General features: G+C 52.8%; 6 protein-coding genes across 9 annotated transcripts; 3 read left to right on the forward strand and 3 right to left on the reverse strand.

Moving 5' to 3' along the window:
- Positions 1-602: 602 nt before the first annotated feature.
- On the forward strand, positions 603-1,254 carry PV07_11595 (uncharacterized protein; the record flags this gene model as incomplete). Its single annotated transcript, XM_016399045.1, has 2 exons — positions 603-835; positions 1,107-1,254. 2 exons carry the CDS (start codon positions 603-605, stop codon positions 1,252-1,254), a joined length of 381 nt encoding a protein of 126 aa, XP_016243607.1.
- Positions 1,255-3,078: 1,824 nt separating this feature from the next.
- PV07_11596 (uncharacterized protein) lies at positions 3,079-5,685 on the forward strand (the record flags this gene model as incomplete). The annotated part of the gene is made up of 21 exons (XM_016399046.1): positions 3,079-3,225; positions 3,275-3,384; positions 3,435-3,466; positions 3,517-3,554; positions 3,601-3,608; positions 3,657-3,733; positions 3,784-3,840; positions 3,893-3,915; positions 3,967-4,181; positions 4,228-4,363; positions 4,429-4,505; positions 4,554-4,589; positions 4,636-4,679; positions 4,726-4,747; positions 4,796-4,954; positions 5,004-5,057; positions 5,108-5,164; positions 5,219-5,232; positions 5,283-5,363; positions 5,412-5,504; positions 5,609-5,685. Exons 1-21 carry the CDS (start codon positions 3,142-3,144, stop codon positions 5,683-5,685), a joined length of 1,494 nt encoding a protein of 497 aa, XP_016243608.1. The 5' UTR covers positions 3,079-3,141.
- Positions 5,686-6,022: 337 nt separating this feature from the next.
- PV07_11597 lies at positions 6,023-9,559 on the reverse strand. 4 transcript variants are annotated; one of them, XM_016399050.1, is made up of 4 exons: positions 9,425-9,559; positions 9,253-9,355; positions 8,475-9,199; positions 6,023-8,426 (listed from the first exon to the last, which is right to left on the reverse strand). In XM_016399050.1, the coding sequence occupies exons 3-4, from the start codon at positions 8,911-8,913 to the stop codon at positions 6,991-6,993; spliced, it is 1,875 nt and encodes a 624-aa protein (XP_016243612.1). In that variant the 5' UTR covers positions 8,914-9,199; positions 9,253-9,355; positions 9,425-9,559; the 3' UTR covers positions 6,023-6,990. The 4 variants fall into 4 exon arrangements, with proteins under 4 accessions (XP_016243612.1, XP_016243610.1, XP_016243611.1 ...); XM_016399048.1 differs by having other exon boundaries at positions 8,475-9,355; XM_016399049.1 differs by having other exon boundaries at positions 9,253-9,559.
- Positions 9,560-11,408: 1,849 nt separating this feature from the next.
- On the reverse strand, positions 11,409-13,328 carry PV07_11598 (uncharacterized protein; the record flags this gene model as incomplete). The annotated part of the gene is made up of 4 exons (XM_016399051.1): positions 13,073-13,328; positions 12,420-12,995; positions 12,200-12,355; positions 11,409-12,137 (listed from the first exon to the last, which is right to left on the reverse strand). Exons 1-4 carry the CDS (start codon positions 13,130-13,132, stop codon positions 11,409-11,411), a joined length of 1,521 nt encoding a protein of 506 aa, XP_016243613.1. The 5' UTR covers positions 13,133-13,328.
- Positions 13,329-13,763: 435 nt separating this feature from the next.
- Positions 13,764-15,356, forward strand: PV07_11599 (uncharacterized protein; the record flags this gene model as incomplete). The annotated part of the gene is made up of 4 exons (XM_016399052.1): positions 13,764-14,218; positions 14,307-14,682; positions 14,782-15,156; positions 15,228-15,356. 4 exons carry the CDS (start codon positions 13,764-13,766, stop codon positions 15,354-15,356), a joined length of 1,335 nt encoding a protein of 444 aa, XP_016243614.1.
- Positions 15,357-15,683: 327 nt separating this feature from the next.
- On the reverse strand, positions 15,684-16,085 carry PV07_11600 (uncharacterized protein; the record flags this gene model as incomplete). The annotated part of the gene is made up of 1 exon (XM_016399053.1): positions 15,684-16,085. One exon carries the CDS (start codon positions 16,083-16,085, stop codon positions 15,684-15,686), a length of 402 nt encoding a protein of 133 aa, XP_016243615.1.
- Between the last annotated feature and the right edge of the window lie 1,388 nt (positions 16,086-17,473).

The following is a 17,473-nucleotide window of genomic DNA, read 5'->3' on the forward strand; positions in this document are numbered from 1 at the left end:
CACACAGCCGCACACACTCCGTCCGCATCCACACATCTTCTCTCCCTCGCCCCTCTCTCGCTGGTTCGGTCGGCCGGTAGGAGGGGTTGAGGAAAGAGAGGATATACTCCCGTTTTATCTCCGGCCCGCCACCCTCTAAATCGACCCGGGCATCTTCTCCCCGAAGCTCTGACACGGGTATTTCAATCAGCTCATCTCCCTATTGAATTCCTCTTGACGAGACGAGGGGTGCTTGTCCCCCCGGAATCACGTCCCTGGGGCTTTTGACCAGGAAACAAAAACCGACAACGCAAGATGATAGGAATCCCCCGTCCGTCTGGGCGAGGGGTAACGTGCGTACCTTTGTCTTGTACTGGATGGTGCCCTCGAAGGGCTTCTCCCAGCTCTGGCGCTGCGAGGCGAACGACTCCCACTCCGGCACGGGGAGTTTGGGGTACTGTTTTATCCCACCCACGGCCCGCCAGCACCCGATGATTAGCGGATCAGTTCAGGAAAATCACTTACAATTCCCAAATGGGTTGTCTGAACCCAAGATTGGGGAGGATGAAGGGGCCAAAGCAACGTATATATGAGGACCACCACTCACCAGCCCTAACTTCAAAATGACCTTGCCCTTGAACAGCGGCGTCATGCTCATGACGGGCACGCCGCACGTCTGGCAGAAATACCTGTTCGGGCGCACCTCCGCGTCAAAGACGTGCTACCTCGGATGGGGAAAGGAATGGGTAGGTGTCCCAGACTATCAAACCTACCGCTGCACCGGGGTCCCGCTGAGTGTCTCTGGATCCTGGCGTGGGAAGAAGTACCTCGTTAGAGCAAGAAGACACATATCTGGGTACAGGACTGGCAGTGAGGGATGGCGGATGAGGGATAGGACGAACAGAGTACATCTTGAGATTGCCCTTGCCCTTAGGGAACTCGACCTTCTCTTCCTCGATGGTCAGGTTGGCGCCGAAGCTGAGGGCCTGAATCAGCAACCACGATCCATCCGCTCATCCCACATGTCCCGCGTGCATCTTATAGGAATGTGGATCGTTTCTTGTCCGGGGCACAAATGTATTCCAGAGACACCGCGTAGCAGACAGAACACACTTACACGCCCCCAGCGACTTTGCGGCAGTTGGCACAGTGGCACAGATGGCCGCGGCGCTGTTCGCCAAAGAGGTTGTCGTCGTTGACCTTGACGGCGACGGCTGGGTCAGGGAGGCGGGTGTCAGCCAGCGATCCATCGCACAATCCTCGGACCGGCATTGATCTTGACAATTGGGGGGTTCCAACACGGGGCGGGCTCGACGGACCTTTGCAGAGGCATTCCCCTTCCATCTTCTCGGTAGGTGCTGTATGTAGGATGGGTTGCTTCTTGGTTTACAAAATTGGGGTCAGAGGCGAGATCGACTGCGATTCCGGACACTGATATGATATATGCATTGACGCTCGTACCAGACATTTGGTTTTGCAGTCGGCCCTCAAAAGGACCCCCATCCCAGTCGCTTGTGATGCGGGGGACAATGGCTCCAGATGCCCCTGAATTCGGCAAGGAAACGGCGAAGCGGGCATTGAGGGCGGGGTTGCGCAAAGGCAACGTCCCCACGTCATCGATCGCATGAAACAAAGTGATGAAAGGATCAAGGCCCAAGAACGACGTTTCTAGGGTTCGACGGAGGGAACAAAGAGCCACTGAAGGCCTGATGGGCCGCTTTGCCGTCGTGCCCGAGAATCAGGCACTTGAGCTCCTCTGTCAGCCCAGTGATGACCACAACCTCTTTACCTGGAGTGCGGAGAAATGAGATTCTCGGGCTTGGGCCGGAATGGACCATTCCATATATCTATGATTTCAACGAGAACGCGAGACAGGCTAGGTTTGGAACTGGACGACGGGCCAGACTAGGCCAAGTGCCAGCAGGTGCAGTAAGATAGGTGGAGGCGCAAGGCACGGTGCTAGGACAAGTTCAAGAAACCAGTCCCCAAGTTTGCAAGAGTACGGTTTGTTGTCTTGCCGAGTCCCTTCAAGGGCAGCGTCTGGTACAGACGGTATGCAACGCATCATTGAGCTGGTCGATGAGCGGGAGAGAGCGGCAACTGCGCCCCTGATACCAGCAGGATGAGGAGTAGCAAACACCAATTCGAGGCCTGGTTGGCATACCCAGCTCCGAGAACGCTGCCGGTGCTCGACTGTCGACGGTTCACGAAACAACACTGTCAAGACGTCTGGTCCGTCTCGAGCCAGGCCTGGGCCAGCAAATCTCGAAGAGCCTTCGCAACACTTGCACCAAAACGGATGCTGCACACCCGCTTACAACTCGGAATGACGAATCAAATGTCCTTGTCCGTGTCCTTGTCGCTACGAATGCGGAAAAAGAGATTCGCGAACAAGACCTCGAAGCAGTAGGCGGTACCGTCCTGAAGTGCGATGACGCGACCTCGAAACAGACGGCACAGTAGGTAATCGTAGACGGCCTCGATCCTGGACTGACTTGGGAGCTGAGACCGGCCTCTCCCTCCATTCTAGACTATAATAACCGAAGCCGCGTGTCACGAAAATCGTAGACAGCAGTCCTCGGAGAAGGACTTTCCAGTGCTGTGGCACTTCCGAGAGCCCTGGCGAATATCGAGATCCATGTTTCCGAGAGAATGCTCTGATCTCGGAGATGGAGAGATGACGTTGTACTAACCTTTGCCGTCGGATCCATGAGGGGAAACCATATTCACGCATCCACAAGGTCGAGAGGGGGTCTTGTCCCAACCGGGTCATGCAAACGCATCGTAAAAGACAGTTTGGACCGTTCTGGCCTGAGGGAAATAAGACTCGAGGGCTTGCTGGCAATGAACAAAGTCATTGCCGATGACAGGTTGCTGCTCTGCGGGGAAAGTTTACACACAAGAATCAGATCACTCCACCAGTCTGCGGGCTGTCCTGGGCTATCATCCGCGATTCGCCGTTTCTTGCGGGGTGGTGGTCTCAGCTTTGAACAAGAATCCGCAATGTTTGAGGGGTACGTCCCTGGTGGTGGAAAGAGTTAAAAGGGAGAGGATTGCATGTGCAAACCGGCACCTTGCAGAGCGTCTCACCTTGTACCTGGACAAAGGAAATCTGGCACCACCATATTCCACAAACACAACCCTTTCCTCGTCAGTCCCATCATGTCGGTCGTCAGTCAGGTTGTAAGCAGCCTTACAGGCTCCCACCATGAGTATGACCTCGTTGTGGTCGGGAGTGGATTTGCTGTAAGTAGCCACCGAGTACCATAGGCTAAACGACGCTTATCACTGGTAGGGCTCCATGACGACGTTGAACTTTCTCGAGGAATGCAAAAGGCTCGGCAGAAGGGGTAGGGTGGCGTTGATCGAGGCTGGTAAAGAAGGTGAACGATGCGGTGCAAGCAGGTCTGCTTTGACCACCTGTCGAACGTCAACACTGGCTGAACCGGTTCTAGGTGGACAATGGCATACCTGCGACTGGACAAAGGCTTGTGCTGATTTGCCAAAAGAGGCCCTTCTTGGTGCTAATTGCCGCAGACAACAACTTCGATTCGGACTGGAAGCACGAAATGAAGGTTAGGGTAAAGCTCTGCTGCTGAAGGTTCCTGCTGACAGTTATAGCGCGTCAGGTCAGTCAATGATCTGGGCTGACATGGCTCCGATACTAACAAGGCCAGCGAGGGGCTGGCGGACCAGGAATATTGCGCCAAAATGGAGAAAGAAGTCCCCATAACTGCCCAGTATCTGCTCGACCGTTAGCTGACCTGCTCTGGAGTTGCTTGGGCGAGATACTGACGGTCTCAGACGGAGTGAAACTCAACCATCATGATGAGAAGAATGTCCTGCTGGAGTTCAATACCAGTAAGTCATTGGGCTTGATTCAGATTCTGGCCTCCATATTGACGGTCTCCAGATCAGCACTTCGTCTTCCCGGAGGTAACGCGGGTCATCGGTTGAATTCATAACTCGCTCTGACTGTAGAGTTAGGGTGGCGGCCATGCAATCATCAACGCCCTGTTCGACCATATCCGCAAATTCGAGAATGTAACAATAATGTGGGAGACGCAAGCAGAACACCTGCTGACCCACGATGACGGAACTGTCTACGGCGTCAAAGTTCGAAAGGCAGATGGACACATGACAAAAGTCCGCGGTAAGAAAGTCATGTTGGCTTGCGGTGGGTTCGAAGGCAACCGTGAAATGTAAGAACCGAGATCGTCCAGAAATGCATTGGCTAACAAGAACCAGGCTGGGCAAATATGTAGGACCACGGACAGAGCATCTTGAGCTCATTGCACCTGGCCTCAAGTACAATACCGGCTTCGGCCTGAAGATGGGGTTAGAAGTTGGTGCTGCCGTGGCAGGTTCGATGAGTGGTATGCACGTAAGCACACTCCTCGCATGTTGCCTTTCTCGGTGCCGGACGTCCATACTGATTCTGGCTGAAAGTGTGAACTCGTCGACATCCGAGCCAAGAAGCCTGATGCAGTAATCTGGGGCCACAACTACGGTATTGTGGTGAACGAGTGCGGACTCTCTTCTCAAGCCATGATTGATTGTTGCTGACTGATCAGGCACTCCAAGAGGTTCTATGATGAAGGCAAACGACAGTGAGCATCATTGGATTCCTCGGGGAGTAGCTGCTGACATGGACAGCCTGTTTTCCACGTTCGAGATGATTGCCCTTGAGACCTGGCGAGGTAAGTCGTTGCAGCCCGAGTCTGTCCAGCCACTGACATGGAGCAGATCATAACCAGAAATCCTACTTGTGGGTTCCCACTGACTGCCCGCTGACTGCATACTGACTGGGTTTCAGCATCACGGACAGTCCCATCATGGAGCGCTTCCGACCAGGCTGGGTCTATGATACCACAGACCAAGAGCCTGAAAAGAGCGACACCATCGAGGGCTTGGCCGAAAAGCTGGGGCTGGATCCGAAAGAGCTGAAGAAGACCGTGGATGAGTTTAACGCGGCGTAAGTCTCCCAGACAGGAAGAACAGTGAATGTCGCTGACCCGGTGTAGCATCAACGATAAGGAATTCAACCTGATGGCACTTGATGGCAAGAGGACACAGGGGTATGAGCATGACGAATATCGCAGGGATATGATAGCTGATGTTCTCGAAGCCTGAACCCTGACAAGACCAACTGGGCCAACCCCATCAACAAACCCCCGTATTACGGGTAAGCCATCTCCATGCTATTAAACAAGAAAGATCAAAGGCTCACAATGATTAGATATCCAATGAAAGGTAGCCTCTATCATGAAAGGTGATGTGGGCCGATTGCTGAGAAGTACTAGCACAACTTACCTTCACTTACGGCGGACTCAAGTGCGACCTTGATTCGAGGGTGCTTGCCACGACAGGGGTCCCGATTCCAGGTAAGAGGCAAAGCCTAATATGCAATGTGTCTGACTGACCATATCCAGGACTGTACTGTGCCGGAGAGTTGAGCGGCTTGTTCTATAACGAAGTAAGTTCATCCTTCCAAAGTAAAGATATGTTGCTGACCCAGCTGCAGTGTAAGTTGTTCTTTGCGCCCTCATCCGGGATTCCGATCTGCAGAGCTGCACGCATACAAAACCTCCACATCTTGCATATCGAGGGAAGCTGAACACCGTAACAGACCCGCCCGCAACGAGTGTGCTCCGCTCGCTCACCTTTGGCCGCATTGCCGGCCGCGACGCCGCTCAAGCTCTGTAAGGGGGGATGCTGAAAGGCAAAATGATGTATTGACGGAGGGTGTGATGGTTAATTCGCCAAATTGTGGAATAGCCGAAAGTTGGTGCAGGAAAGGGATAGCAGATAGTTCTGAAAAATGTGAAGGATGGCATTGACTCGATGATGTTTCGAGGACATCTCGCTACACTTGCCCTGGGCAAATATCAAAACACCCCCAGCCTCGCAGCCCCGCAGCCTCGCAGCCTCGCTCAGCCTTGCCCTCTGCCTGACCGTGATAACCACAACAAAGGACACCCTCCCCTCGCCAAGCGGCCTCCAGGTACATTACTGATACCCACTTCTCGAAATTGATGGGTATATACATTTGAAGGCCCAAATCTCTCCCAACATTCGACCGAGCGAAATGACTTTGAAGCAATAAGTCTTGTCCATTGTCTTCCTTGACCGAATCATCTCCCTAATTCGCACCCAAGTTAGTAGTGACTGTGCCGGAGCATTGGCTATGTAGGAGCTCTACCCAGTATCTCCCTAATTCATAGTCTGCGATCGTGTGCAGGATCATAGTGATTGGACTGTGTAGGAGCTCTGTGAGGGATACGAAGCTATAGGTGGGAGCAACTCAACCATCGAGCCAACCGAATGAGGAACAAAAAAATCCTTCCGAGGGTTTTCTCACAAGTCTGAGTTTTTTGCTCCTTGAGACAGAAGACTTGGTAGGAAGAAGGGTCTGGGGGTTCAATCCTTGCTGGTGCGTACTTGTTTTCTTTTCGTGACAAAACAACCACACAAGGTTTTCTTCCTCCTTCCCCCCGTTTTTTTATTCCAGGCCCAATGTGCGCTTCATTCATGACCTCTCGCCAAGTTCATCAAGGACAGACTCGAATCCCCTCTTCATCACCAGGCTTCTGATCATTCCAGGTGCTTCACACGCGATGCATCGAAGAGACGTATGCTTCCGATGCTCCCTGTGAAATGGAAGCAGTGTTTGCAAGATACGTAAGGCACAACCTTCGGACGTTGTCTTCTTGTCTTGGAACGGGGACGTCTGTAGTCGCCGTGTCTCGGGATATTGCAAGACCTAGCAACAAGATTTCACAAGACATCTCTCGCCACTTGCACACCCCCGATGGGGAACCGACAGGGTAGAACAAATAAGCTGCGGGAACGACGGCGATATCATACAGCCTTGAGTCAGCAGTCAAAATCACCATTTGGGGGCTAAACGAAGATATGGATTGACTGAAGAGGCTGCAAATCGCTAGATAGTATCATTGCTGGATCATTTTCGGCAGCTGGCCCAGATCAAATATCCCAGGATCATCCTGCTCATGGCTTAACCCTTGAGATGAAAGGGTGCTTCAGCGCATCGTTGGGCGTGAGACGCTTCTCCGGTCGCAAGTCCAAACACTTATCCAGTAGGTCCACAAACAAGTCCAGCTCTTTGCGCTCCTGCTCGTTCATTCGCTTGTCTTTCGGAATCAACCGGGACCTCAAATCTCGGACTGGTTTTGGCTTGATGTCTATCACTTTTATTATTGTCCGCCCGGTGACCTTGTCTGTTTCTTGAGCTCGGAAATTGAGGAGGTCGTCAAAGTATTCATACGTCAGGGTACCACGCCTGAGGAGTTTGTGCGGAAACTTTCCACGACACTCCATGATTGCACGAAGCATGCCATTGTTGTTGCGACCTGTGAACAAGATCTTCCCCGTGTAGAGTTCGAAAAGGGTGCATCCAATGGACCACATATCAATGCCGTAGTCGTAAGGAATACCAAGGATGACTTCGGGAGCCCGGTAGAAGCGCGAAACGAGATACGGAGCAGTGGCGTTCTCGGTGATGGGAGAGGCCGACCCCAAATCACAGATCTTCAGCGTACTCCTGGCTTCGTTGACGAGGATGTTGTCTGGTTTCAGATCAGCGTGTATGTATTGACATTTCTTCAGCAAGCTCAGTCCCAAAAAGAGTTGCTGCGCGTATGCTCGGATAGCCTTGATATTGATACCCACGTCTCTGCCGAACTTCTTGAGCACCTCCCGCAGGTTCATCGAAAGGTTTTCAAAAACCATGCAAAGATGACCTTTATGATCGAATGATCGTTGGAGGCGAATGACATGCTTCTTGTCTTCTGGATCATTGGCGGCAATGTCTTTGAGAATGTCGATTTCCTTGATTCCTGCTTTACGCATGGTTTCGTTATTCCGGACGATTTTGATTGCGACCGGTTTGCCGGTTCGTCTATCAGTGGCTCGGACGACAGAGGAGAACATCCCTCTTCCAAGGTTCTGAGTGACATGGTATCGGTCTTCGATCAGCTCACCGAGGATTGTTATGTAATACCCTTCAGGATCATCCCAATTGTCCATGAGATTGACGTCCAGGGCCTGTGCAGTCTTTATCCCGGCTTTAGGCTTCATTGGAGCTTCGGCAAACATATCGTCGTCATCATCCTCGTCGGCAAACATGTCGAACTCACCAGTCGCCTTGGAAGGGGGAGGATCAGACTTGTCGTCAGCTTCGGTTACTGCTTGATCTGCCTGCTCTAGGGATGTCTCATCTTCTTTGAAGAGACGTTTTTCATGCCGTGCTCGTTCCTCCTCCATGTCCACAGTGGGATCATAGTCGGCAGCTGAAGGGCCATCTTCAGCCGGAGATCTTCTATCAGTGTTAGTCAGATCTGCATCGTTATCGAACTTGATCTCCGCAGGAGACTGCGGCGCAGATATATCTCTCGGCGTCCGAGGCGAGGACGACACAGGGGATTCTGTCGAAATTAGTGTACGCTCGCGGGAGACAGCAACGGAAAACATACCGGATCGACGTGGCGTTGTAGCATAGCTGTCCGGCGCAGGACTTGTTGGGGTCGACTCAGCCCCTAGATGAAGTGCCTGAACCAACAGCGGTGGAGCTTGGCCACGATATTTGTTCTTAATGGCCTCACGACGCTTCCGTCGCTCTTCAATCAAAGCAGCCTCGTCTATGACTTTAGGCTCTTCGCTCTCCTGGGTGATGCTGCCAACGGGAACGGCCGTGGCATTTTCTGATCGACCCCTGTTCTGTCCCTGTCCTGCTGCAACATGAGATCCTGGCCGAGGTACCAAGTTAGAGGTGACATGGTCCGACGGGAGGCCATGCGAGGGCGTTGATTGTGAGGTTTCTGGGGTCCCGTCTTTCCCCGGTTGAGCACCTGCATGTTTGGAGTTGGACTCAAACCTGCTACCTTGATCTCGGGTGATTGCAGAGCCGTCCATTCCTTCCTCCCTTCGACGAGAATGTCTATATGGTGAGCGACTCCTGCTGCGGCTCCGAGAATAGGTTCGCGACCGCTTTGAGCGTCTTTCTTCGTAGGATTCGTTGCGTCGGCGACGGTAAGCGTCATCCTCGTACCTCACAGCAAAGGTGCGCGTGTCATTATGGGATCTATTTCTCGAGTGGTCATGGTCGCGGGGGCGCTTCTCGCCCCTGTGAGCTCGGTAAGGCGATCTCGAACGCGATCGATGTGATCTAGACGTAGAGCTGTAGGGAATGGAAGATGGTCTGGCACGACGGTCAATCTTGCTGTTATTGCGGAAAGATGGTATGTTCTTTGCCTTCGCTTCCGAGTCTGACGTCAAGATTTCGCCCTCAGACTGGCTGGGTGATCTCGAACCCATGACGAAGTGGTGGATTTGCAGGCCGGGAGCAAGACCTAGCCTTCAGTTGAGATAACAGTGTTAGCCAGCGGATTCTTGGACTGGAAAATTTGCAGTTGTAGAGCCCGACCGGTGTCGTCCCACCAAGTCCTTCTCAAATCGCTTCCGAGAGCATCTCACTGAGCAGAAGAGACGCTGGTGATTCAGGTTGACCAATTCGCAAGATGAAAGTCGACAGATGAAACCTGATAAACGATGATGTGACGTGTTTATAGCGGAAGTCACCAGAATTGGCAGTCAAGAGGCAGGCCGCAGGCAGGCCGCAGGCAGGCCACTGCCAAGGCTTTCCATCACGCCGCTCTTAAGGTTGATTTGGCCTTCAACTGCTTCCCGGGCTTCACTTTTCCCGCTCGATGTTCTTAGATCAAATGTGACCTCTGTTTACAACGATAATTTCAGTCTCTTGAAGGACAGTAGATTCCTCCCCTCATATATTTTATTTGCTCCGTCTCATAAGGAGGCTCCTGTGTCGGCATCGACCACTTTTCGGGCTGCATGAGACGAAATGTCTATCTGTTTGAGACTGCGATTTGTAGTGAAGTCGAGTCGCCACTCTCTCCTAGCCCGATGTGCTGCGATTTGAGGCTTCTGATCTCTTTTGCAGGGCTTCTTCTTGCAAGTCCTCTACCCGGGCAAGGAATTGTTCTGGCAGTCCGAAATAACCAGTACCGGAGAGGCTGGCAGCGGTTTGGCTGTACTCGAGATATCGCCTTCTAAACTCCAGCCACAAAGCATTGTCGGTCGCAACCTGGGCTGCAGGACGCGGGAAATATGGGTCATTCCTCAAGAACGCACGAGCAGCTTGTTCCACCCCCGCCTCGTCCATTGTCAGAGGTTTGCAGCAGTCAAAATCCAGGAGCCATAGACAGTGCGTTCCGAAGAAGTCACTGGTGTACTCTCCTATCCCCGGCTTCTGAGTACCTCCGAGAACGAACTCGACATCATTCGCATCGATTTTCGCTGTCCAGTGCATCATAGCGAGCATCTCTGCCATGGCACACGCGTACTGCACAATCGGCAGGTCAAGCTCTTCCGCCTGGTTTAAATGTAGCGGATAGTTCCGCAGGGAGAAGAAATTGTGCCCTCTCCTGGCTTCACTTTGGATCTTTCGACGGCCAAGGTAGAGACGAACCAGGCAATCTCGGTCCGCATCGTTGTTCTTGATGGTCTGAACTGACATTGCGGGGCAGTAACGATCCACGAGAAGGTCCCTGACCTCTCGCGGTAGAGGTGGGATGCGTTCCGAACAGAGCATATTGCAGGCAGAATATCCCTTCGGAAACCGGGCAAGATTCGAATCCCACCATGCATCGGTATTGTTGACGAACTGCGGCCAGCGTGGCACGCACACCTTGATCGTATTCCTCGGCTGCGAGATTGTCTCGAGGACGAGTTTGTGCATGTTGTAGTCGTTGAAGACCGACCGCCCTGGCCCGCCGTCCTCTCTCTTCATGGCCATCTTGCCTCCTTCGGCCGCCCAGACGGATCCACAAAAGCCTTGTCCTATCCGGCGCAAGCTGAAATGGCCAATCTCCAGCTGCTCGATGAAATCCATGTTTATGTCAGTTGTGGTATGATTTCGTAGAGGAGGGGTGTTGATGTCTTTGGGAGTGATTCAAATCACTGAGAAGTCACTGCAGCCTTTTGTCATCAGCTTGAATCATGCGTCTAGAGCGGGCTGTGGAGGTCCTCAACCGTGGGCGACGAAAGTTTCTGAAACCAGTGGTTCTCTCCGCTAATAGGCCTAGGCTCGTTCCTTTTTCCAGCCTTTTGAACCTTTGCAATATCCTAGAATGCGGCTTGCGATGCTGGACAGTGAACACACTGAAAGGGCGGGTCGAGCATGAATCAGTATAACTAGGAACGGAAGTGGCGTTGGACATACGCAGGTCCATCTTTAGATCGGACACTGACATTGCTATGTTAGATGCCAGTCACAGTTTCTGCGTGTTAGGAGCAGGCAAGATGCACACCGTCCATGGTACCTAGGTAGGTAACAAATGATGTATGCTATTGCACGTGTGGATTACGCTGTTGGGATTCTGTAGTTGGTGCTACTCCTCCCTTCTTGTGCGGTTGACTATTTCCGTCTCCCGATCAGTCCGCCACGGCCACGTTCCCAGAAAGTTCCGCAGCTGAGCCCCGTGGGTGTCTTGAAAAGCTTTCTGAAGCATTCTGCGCTCTTCAGAGACCTCGCCTGGCGGATCTTGCCTGGCAAGAAAGCCCACAGCCACGGCGGCCGGGAAGCCGGCGATGTTCAAGAAAAACGCGCCCATGGCCGGACGTTGGAGGAAGGGCATCAACGTGACGATCTTGCGACAGTACAGTCTCGCATCGATACACGCTGGGAGACCCGCACGGCCGTTTCCGGCAACGTACCACAAAACCTCATGTAGGATATTACATGTGGCCCAGTAGATCAAGCCTAGATGAGCCATGGCGAAGTGTTCGGAGGAAGGCTCCGAGCTCTCGTGGGTTCCGTTGGAGATCTTGTCTTCCACAAAAGTGACTGTGGACGAGCCTGAGGTGGTCGACCATGTCTGCAGTTGACTATGGTATAGCCAACATCTTTCTTCTAGCTGCTGGCGAAAGAGTGCTTGTCTTGCCACTTCGTTGGACAGACCTGCAAGAAGGCTTTCAAGGTCTTCTAGCAGAGCTGGAATCTCAATCAAGATATCCAACAACTTATCTCGGGGACCCTTGGGATGCAGCGACCACGGAACTGACTTCCATGCTGGGGAACTAAATACAGATCGCTTCCGACGGTGGATGTCTGCATATACCTTCATTGGCGGCGTCAGCAATTTTTCGGCGATAAACTTATGCATTCCGAGGTAGACATTACCAGATGGAGGCGGCTGTCAACGAAAAGAAGGTGATTGTTGCCGTCCACGTAGCTTTCGGGCGGTCTCGATAAGATGATCGCTCTCTCGCCAGCAGCTTGTCTTAGCCAGGCAGGACCAGGGAGCCACGACCGTTGGCCCTCGCCAGTCTGTATCAGCTGATACAGTATACGCCAGTCAGCTTCGATGCTCGTATCCGCAGGCGCAGATGTTCATACACACCTCATACGCGGCCAAGAGCCCTGATGCCGCCAGCAGACCGTCATTTCCTTCCTGGTTGTTGGCAGGAATTGACTTGGCCACCGCCTGCAAAGACCTCCCGTACAAGCGCCATCCTTGCACGATGATCTGCTGCCGCCCGCTCACCTGGCCGAGCAAGCCCAGGGCGTTGGTGAGCAAGGCCAGCCGTACAAGGCTATGCCGATGACACAGATCTTGCACGACTCCAGCCCAGCTGGTGGTCGAATATCGTGCCGCTCGTGGCGGGAACGGCTGACCATTGGGGAGGAGAGTGGTCCAATAAAAGTCCAAATACTTTGCCTCTAGCGCAGTGCATCCTAAAGATCGCTCTAGCACCAACAGCGCAGTTGATGACGTCAAAGCAACCAGATCTTGAGTGAGGCTGCGAGTTCCAGTCTTGCTCTGTTGCAGTGCGGTGTAAGATTCGGGCGTGAAGCCATATGTGCTGGCATCACCATTCTCCTGTCTGCTGTTGATGAAGATGCGGGGTCTGTGATAGCCCCCACAAACAAGACCAGAGCGTCTGCAGGGGCCGCATGATGGTTGCTGTTGATCGCACTTTGGGGTGAACAGGAGACATTAGCGAAGACGTTTTCTTGAACGGTGGACGGGATTCCGCCTGCCAGGGAACTCACGCCCTTCTTGCGCATCCTGCAGGTCCAACAAGCTTTCGAGCGTCCCGGAACCCCGACCATATTGACGTCGAATGCGTCGGTCCAGGTGCTCGGCCTCGGAAGCGGTTGTTAGATGCATGGAGAAAGGGTGGAGAGGAGGTTACAACCGACATGTTCGCCGAATCTGCGATCTACATCGGCCCCGCTTTTGGTTGCGCGAAATGCTCCCCAATGCGGCCTAGCACGAGGCTGTACAGGTACGGAGTATGTACTTAGGACAGCCTTGTGAGCCATAGAGGAGCTGAAAATCCAATAGGACGAGGAGGTTGTCCATCCAACTTACCATGTTGCCTCAGAAGACTCAAGGCCACCCACCGGCAAAGCCTGTAGCCCTCGGATAGCTTCTATCATGCATAGCCCATTGTCGATCTTGCACCGCTTTCTGCCTGGACCACTTACGTATTGTTAGGCGTACTCCGTGTTGCGCCGATCATGACCGACCCCATCGCTGGACCAGGTTCAAGATCGTATTTATATGTCGTGTCCATCCAAAACGCACAGTGCATCCAGTTCCGGAGTCGTCCCGATCTTCGAGTCTGACAGTCCTGATCTCTCCCTCGTCATTGACCATCATTTGTCCTTTGATTCGAAGTTCTGCTACTTGTCCTGCTAGTCTGCTGAGCGGTTTTAGACCCAAGCGCATCAATCACCCATGGACAACTTGCGGGACCATGGTGATCCGCCATCAAACGAGTCAGCCAGCGATTCTGAGAAAGAGCACGAGGTGGCATCTGATCAGAACGTGGACTCTTTAGTCACCGATTTTGTCCAGGCTCATGAACGCCCTACCACCAGCGCCTCAAAATCGCCAGCTTCAGCCCCGAGGCTGCCTTATCCCGTGGTCATCCCTCAACGGCGACCCGGGAACAAGCAACGGGGCTTCGTCGAGGCGTACGCGCCGGCGCTGGGACAGTACGATATCGACCAAGATACCTTCCTGGAGTTCATCCGTGCAATGAACAAGGCCATCAAGCAAAACGCATGGCTCGCAGCCATTCAGCTAGCCGCCGTGGGCGCTTCGTTTGTCCCCAACGGCATTGCCGCGGGCGTCTCTTTGGCTGTCCAGTTTGTCGCGGGTGCAATTGCACAGGCCGAGGCCAAGTGGAGGTGAGTTCTGACCTTCCCCTGTACTTGTCTTTTTTCTCTTCAGACAAGTCGTGGGCCTTCTGTTGCCTAACTCGAGTAACGTGCGCAGGACCAATTCGTTCTTGGACCGGATGAACAGAGAATTCTTCCGTCCTCGGGGGCTATTCTGTCTCCTCATGTCGTACAACCCAATCACTATGGCGCCGAAGAGCGCAGGCGATGATCCCGATGCCGTATCCAAAGCGCTCTTGTCTTCGTCGTCCACTTCCAAGCAGACCTTGACTGCCCGGACAAAGAAGAATCTTCGAAATCCAGTAGCCGCTACAGCGGAAGGAGAGGACAGCCTGCCCACTAGCACGGCCCCGTTGATCTATCCGGAAACCATTGGTGTAGATAGGCCGCGGTCGCCGGGTGAGCCAGAGCAGAAGCAAAAGCTTGGTGCTCGGCTAAATCAGTACTTTGACAAACGAGCCCAAGCGCGATATGTAAGTAATCTGCAACTCCAAGTCTGTCCAGAGCCACCGTTTTGTGTTCTGTTCCCTTGAGTATCAAAGCTGACTTCAGGACGTCGGTTTTGAGTATAGGCGAAAGAAAGTAATGGAGACATCCTCTCGAACCCGGAGCCGGTCCAATTCAAGAACAAGTACCTGGACCCGAACTCTGCCGCAAGTAACGGCGGCCTCCTAGGTCTGGTATCGGGAGGGCGTCTCACGCGCGATCCTGAGAAAGTTAAACAGAGCACGCAGGCTGCAATGGCGTCCCAGGAGCAAGCCATTCGAGAGCAACAGTCGGCCATGATGGTAGCCATGCAACAGCAACTCCAAGCCATGAACCTCCCGCCCGAGCAACAACAAGAGTACCTGAAGCAGTACCAGGATCTGTACAGCCTTCAGCTACAGCAGATCCAACAGCAGTCAGACTTGGTCGAAAAGGGGCAATGGCAGCGTCGTATCGTGCGAGTAGGTGGACTTAGTGCCCCCCATTCCTTGCCCATTTTGTATTTGCTCACTGACGGTGTGTTTAATTCCAGGATATTCTGTATTTGATGATTGTCGACATGCCATCCGATGCAGAAATGGCTGTTGCCCGCGGACAGCTGAACAGCGCGGGCCAGGTGCAGCCAACGGACGACGTTAGGTTCACGGCCGTGGACATATAGACGAGGCCTAGTTTGGAGTTGTAGTGACCAGCCCTACAAGATGTCCGGAGGAGAAGTCACAACGCGTTCAGCAAGCAGAAGGAGGATGGACCAAGCGGTGGGAGTGATCATTTGCGAGGGGACGATAGGCGACATCTTTTCCGAATGATTTGTCCTCAACGGCTCCATTGGAGAACTGCCTAACGGTAATTGAACCTGAAAGATGCCGATCTGAGGGATAATCTTCTTGAGGAAGGCGTTAGGGTGAGTAGCGAGTGCTTCCGTTCTTGTCTGGCAAGAAGCCAGAGACCCAGAGTCGATCAAAAACTGGCTCTTTGGTAGAGAGCCTCAAGTAGATAGGTCCACAGGTCTGCTCGCAGATAATAACTTGACGAACATCAAACAACCCGTGGGCGAAGCCTTGTACGGCCCGTGTTCCATGCCCGGATAGCGGTATGCGTATGCCCCTGTCGACCAGGCCTGCCTCAGTGTGAGATCCTCGAGACCTCCCTGGAGGAGACAAACTTCTTCGACATAAGGATGAGTTATTGCGCCGTCGGTAACGGATACTGCATTTGGCTCGTACCACTGGAGGACAGACTTCTCCTCTGAATCTCTGCTGCCATTGAGCAGCAATTCCCAAATTCCAGGCCCTATTGAGTGCCATGGCCTCACTGCGTCCGGGTCAACAGGCGTCCCAGGCGGTGGATGTGGTGGCGGGAGGGAGAATTCTTTCTGCTCAAGAGGCATGTCGCGCTTCGAGAGATGCAAATCGACCGAGATTTGTATGACGTTTCTACTGTGACTCGGACCGCAAACCTCTCCCCTGGTGCTCTGGAAGTCTGTAGAGAATCGTGCAGGTTCTGCTCTCTGGCACTGATGATGAGTTGGATGATGTGGTTGCGTTGGAAAGTCCGAGGGCAGCATGGGCTTCTTAATACCCAACTGACATGCCAAGCCACTCACCAATTGTAACGATGCCAAAAACAAGTGGCAAAGTCTGACGAAAATAGTACAGAGAAGAGATTCACCATTGACTCGAAGGTTACCATTATTAATAGGGGCATTTATCCTGTCCTTAGGCATAATGGCATCCTTATCCTTATCAATAATAATAGCTATATTTGATCTGGCGGCCACCTCGTCGCTACTGAGAATCCCGAGATCGCGTCTATTCTCTGTCAGACTGTGCCGTCCTTTCCTTCCAGGCTGGCTGGATCTCACTCAAGAATGAGATTGTTATACATTCCATCCTTGGTCGCTCAAATGGTCCAGTCCCCCAATGTGCCTAGTGATTTCGCCGAGATGGTCTCTGAAATGAAATGAGAGAATAGTCGCTCTGCTACAATGTTAGTTTTCCAGCACCTCAACAGCTTGAGCCACTGCCCATCAAATAACCCGCCGATAGAGTTGCAGCACTGTTATCATGGAATCTCTTGGGACCAGTGTTGCTTGTAAGGCAGATAGAAGGCGAGAGATGCCGCGAGAAGGGTGACAAGATGTGATGGCCAACAGTCTCCTCCTGGCGGGAACGGGAGCATGGCATAACAAGCCGTCACGGAATAGAATGCTGTTTACATCTACAGTCATCAACATCACACACTTGTTGTCTCGCTGCGTTGGCACCAAAGTCATAGAACTGAACGTCCAAACGATGTCGACAAACGAGCGCCATTGATTTTGCATAAATACCTCCTCGCTACACCCTGGATATAGCCTCTCTCTCATCATTCCAATAATCAGCTACACCGAGCCAGAAGTCCAACGACAATACCATAAGTAATTGTGCCAACCCTTCGGATATCCAGTCGCGGCTAATCCAAGACAGATACAGCACGAACCGCAGAACGCTCAGCTGAACCTCCCAACAACTCCATCGTGAAGATGTCTGGCACCAATCCTCCTCCAAACTCCCCAGCCACCAGCCCCCCCACTAGCCCCCCTGCGTCCCCCCCATATACCAAGAATTAATGGCATGTCCAATCGTTACACACTGATATCCCAACAACGATGCATCGTCCTCGCCATGAATTTCTCTGTTAGGTTGCTGAACTTGTTCCATAGAGATTCAACATCTTGTGGAGACTGAAGGTTCAGCAGAGGACATGGCACGATGACGACGGGATCTTGGTGTACGG

Source organism: Cladophialophora immunda (assembly GCF_000835495.1).
Source record: "Cladophialophora immunda strain CBS 83496 unplaced genomic scaffold supercont1.7, whole genome shotgun sequence".
NCBI classification, from domain to species: domain Eukaryota; kingdom Fungi; phylum Ascomycota; class Eurotiomycetes; order Chaetothyriales; family Herpotrichiellaceae; genus Cladophialophora; species Cladophialophora immunda.

Bases quoted from the DNA above. Each gene is read 5' to 3' on its own strand.
- PV07_11597 (XM_016399048.1), bottom strand. From the start codon at position 9,315: ATGGGTTCGAGATCACCCAGCCAGTCTGAGGGCGAAATCTTGACGTCA. The intron at 8,427-8,474 runs GTATGTTTTCCG...TAATTTCGACAG, and splicing joins TACAACGCCACGTCGATCCG to AATCCCCTGTGTCGTCCTCG.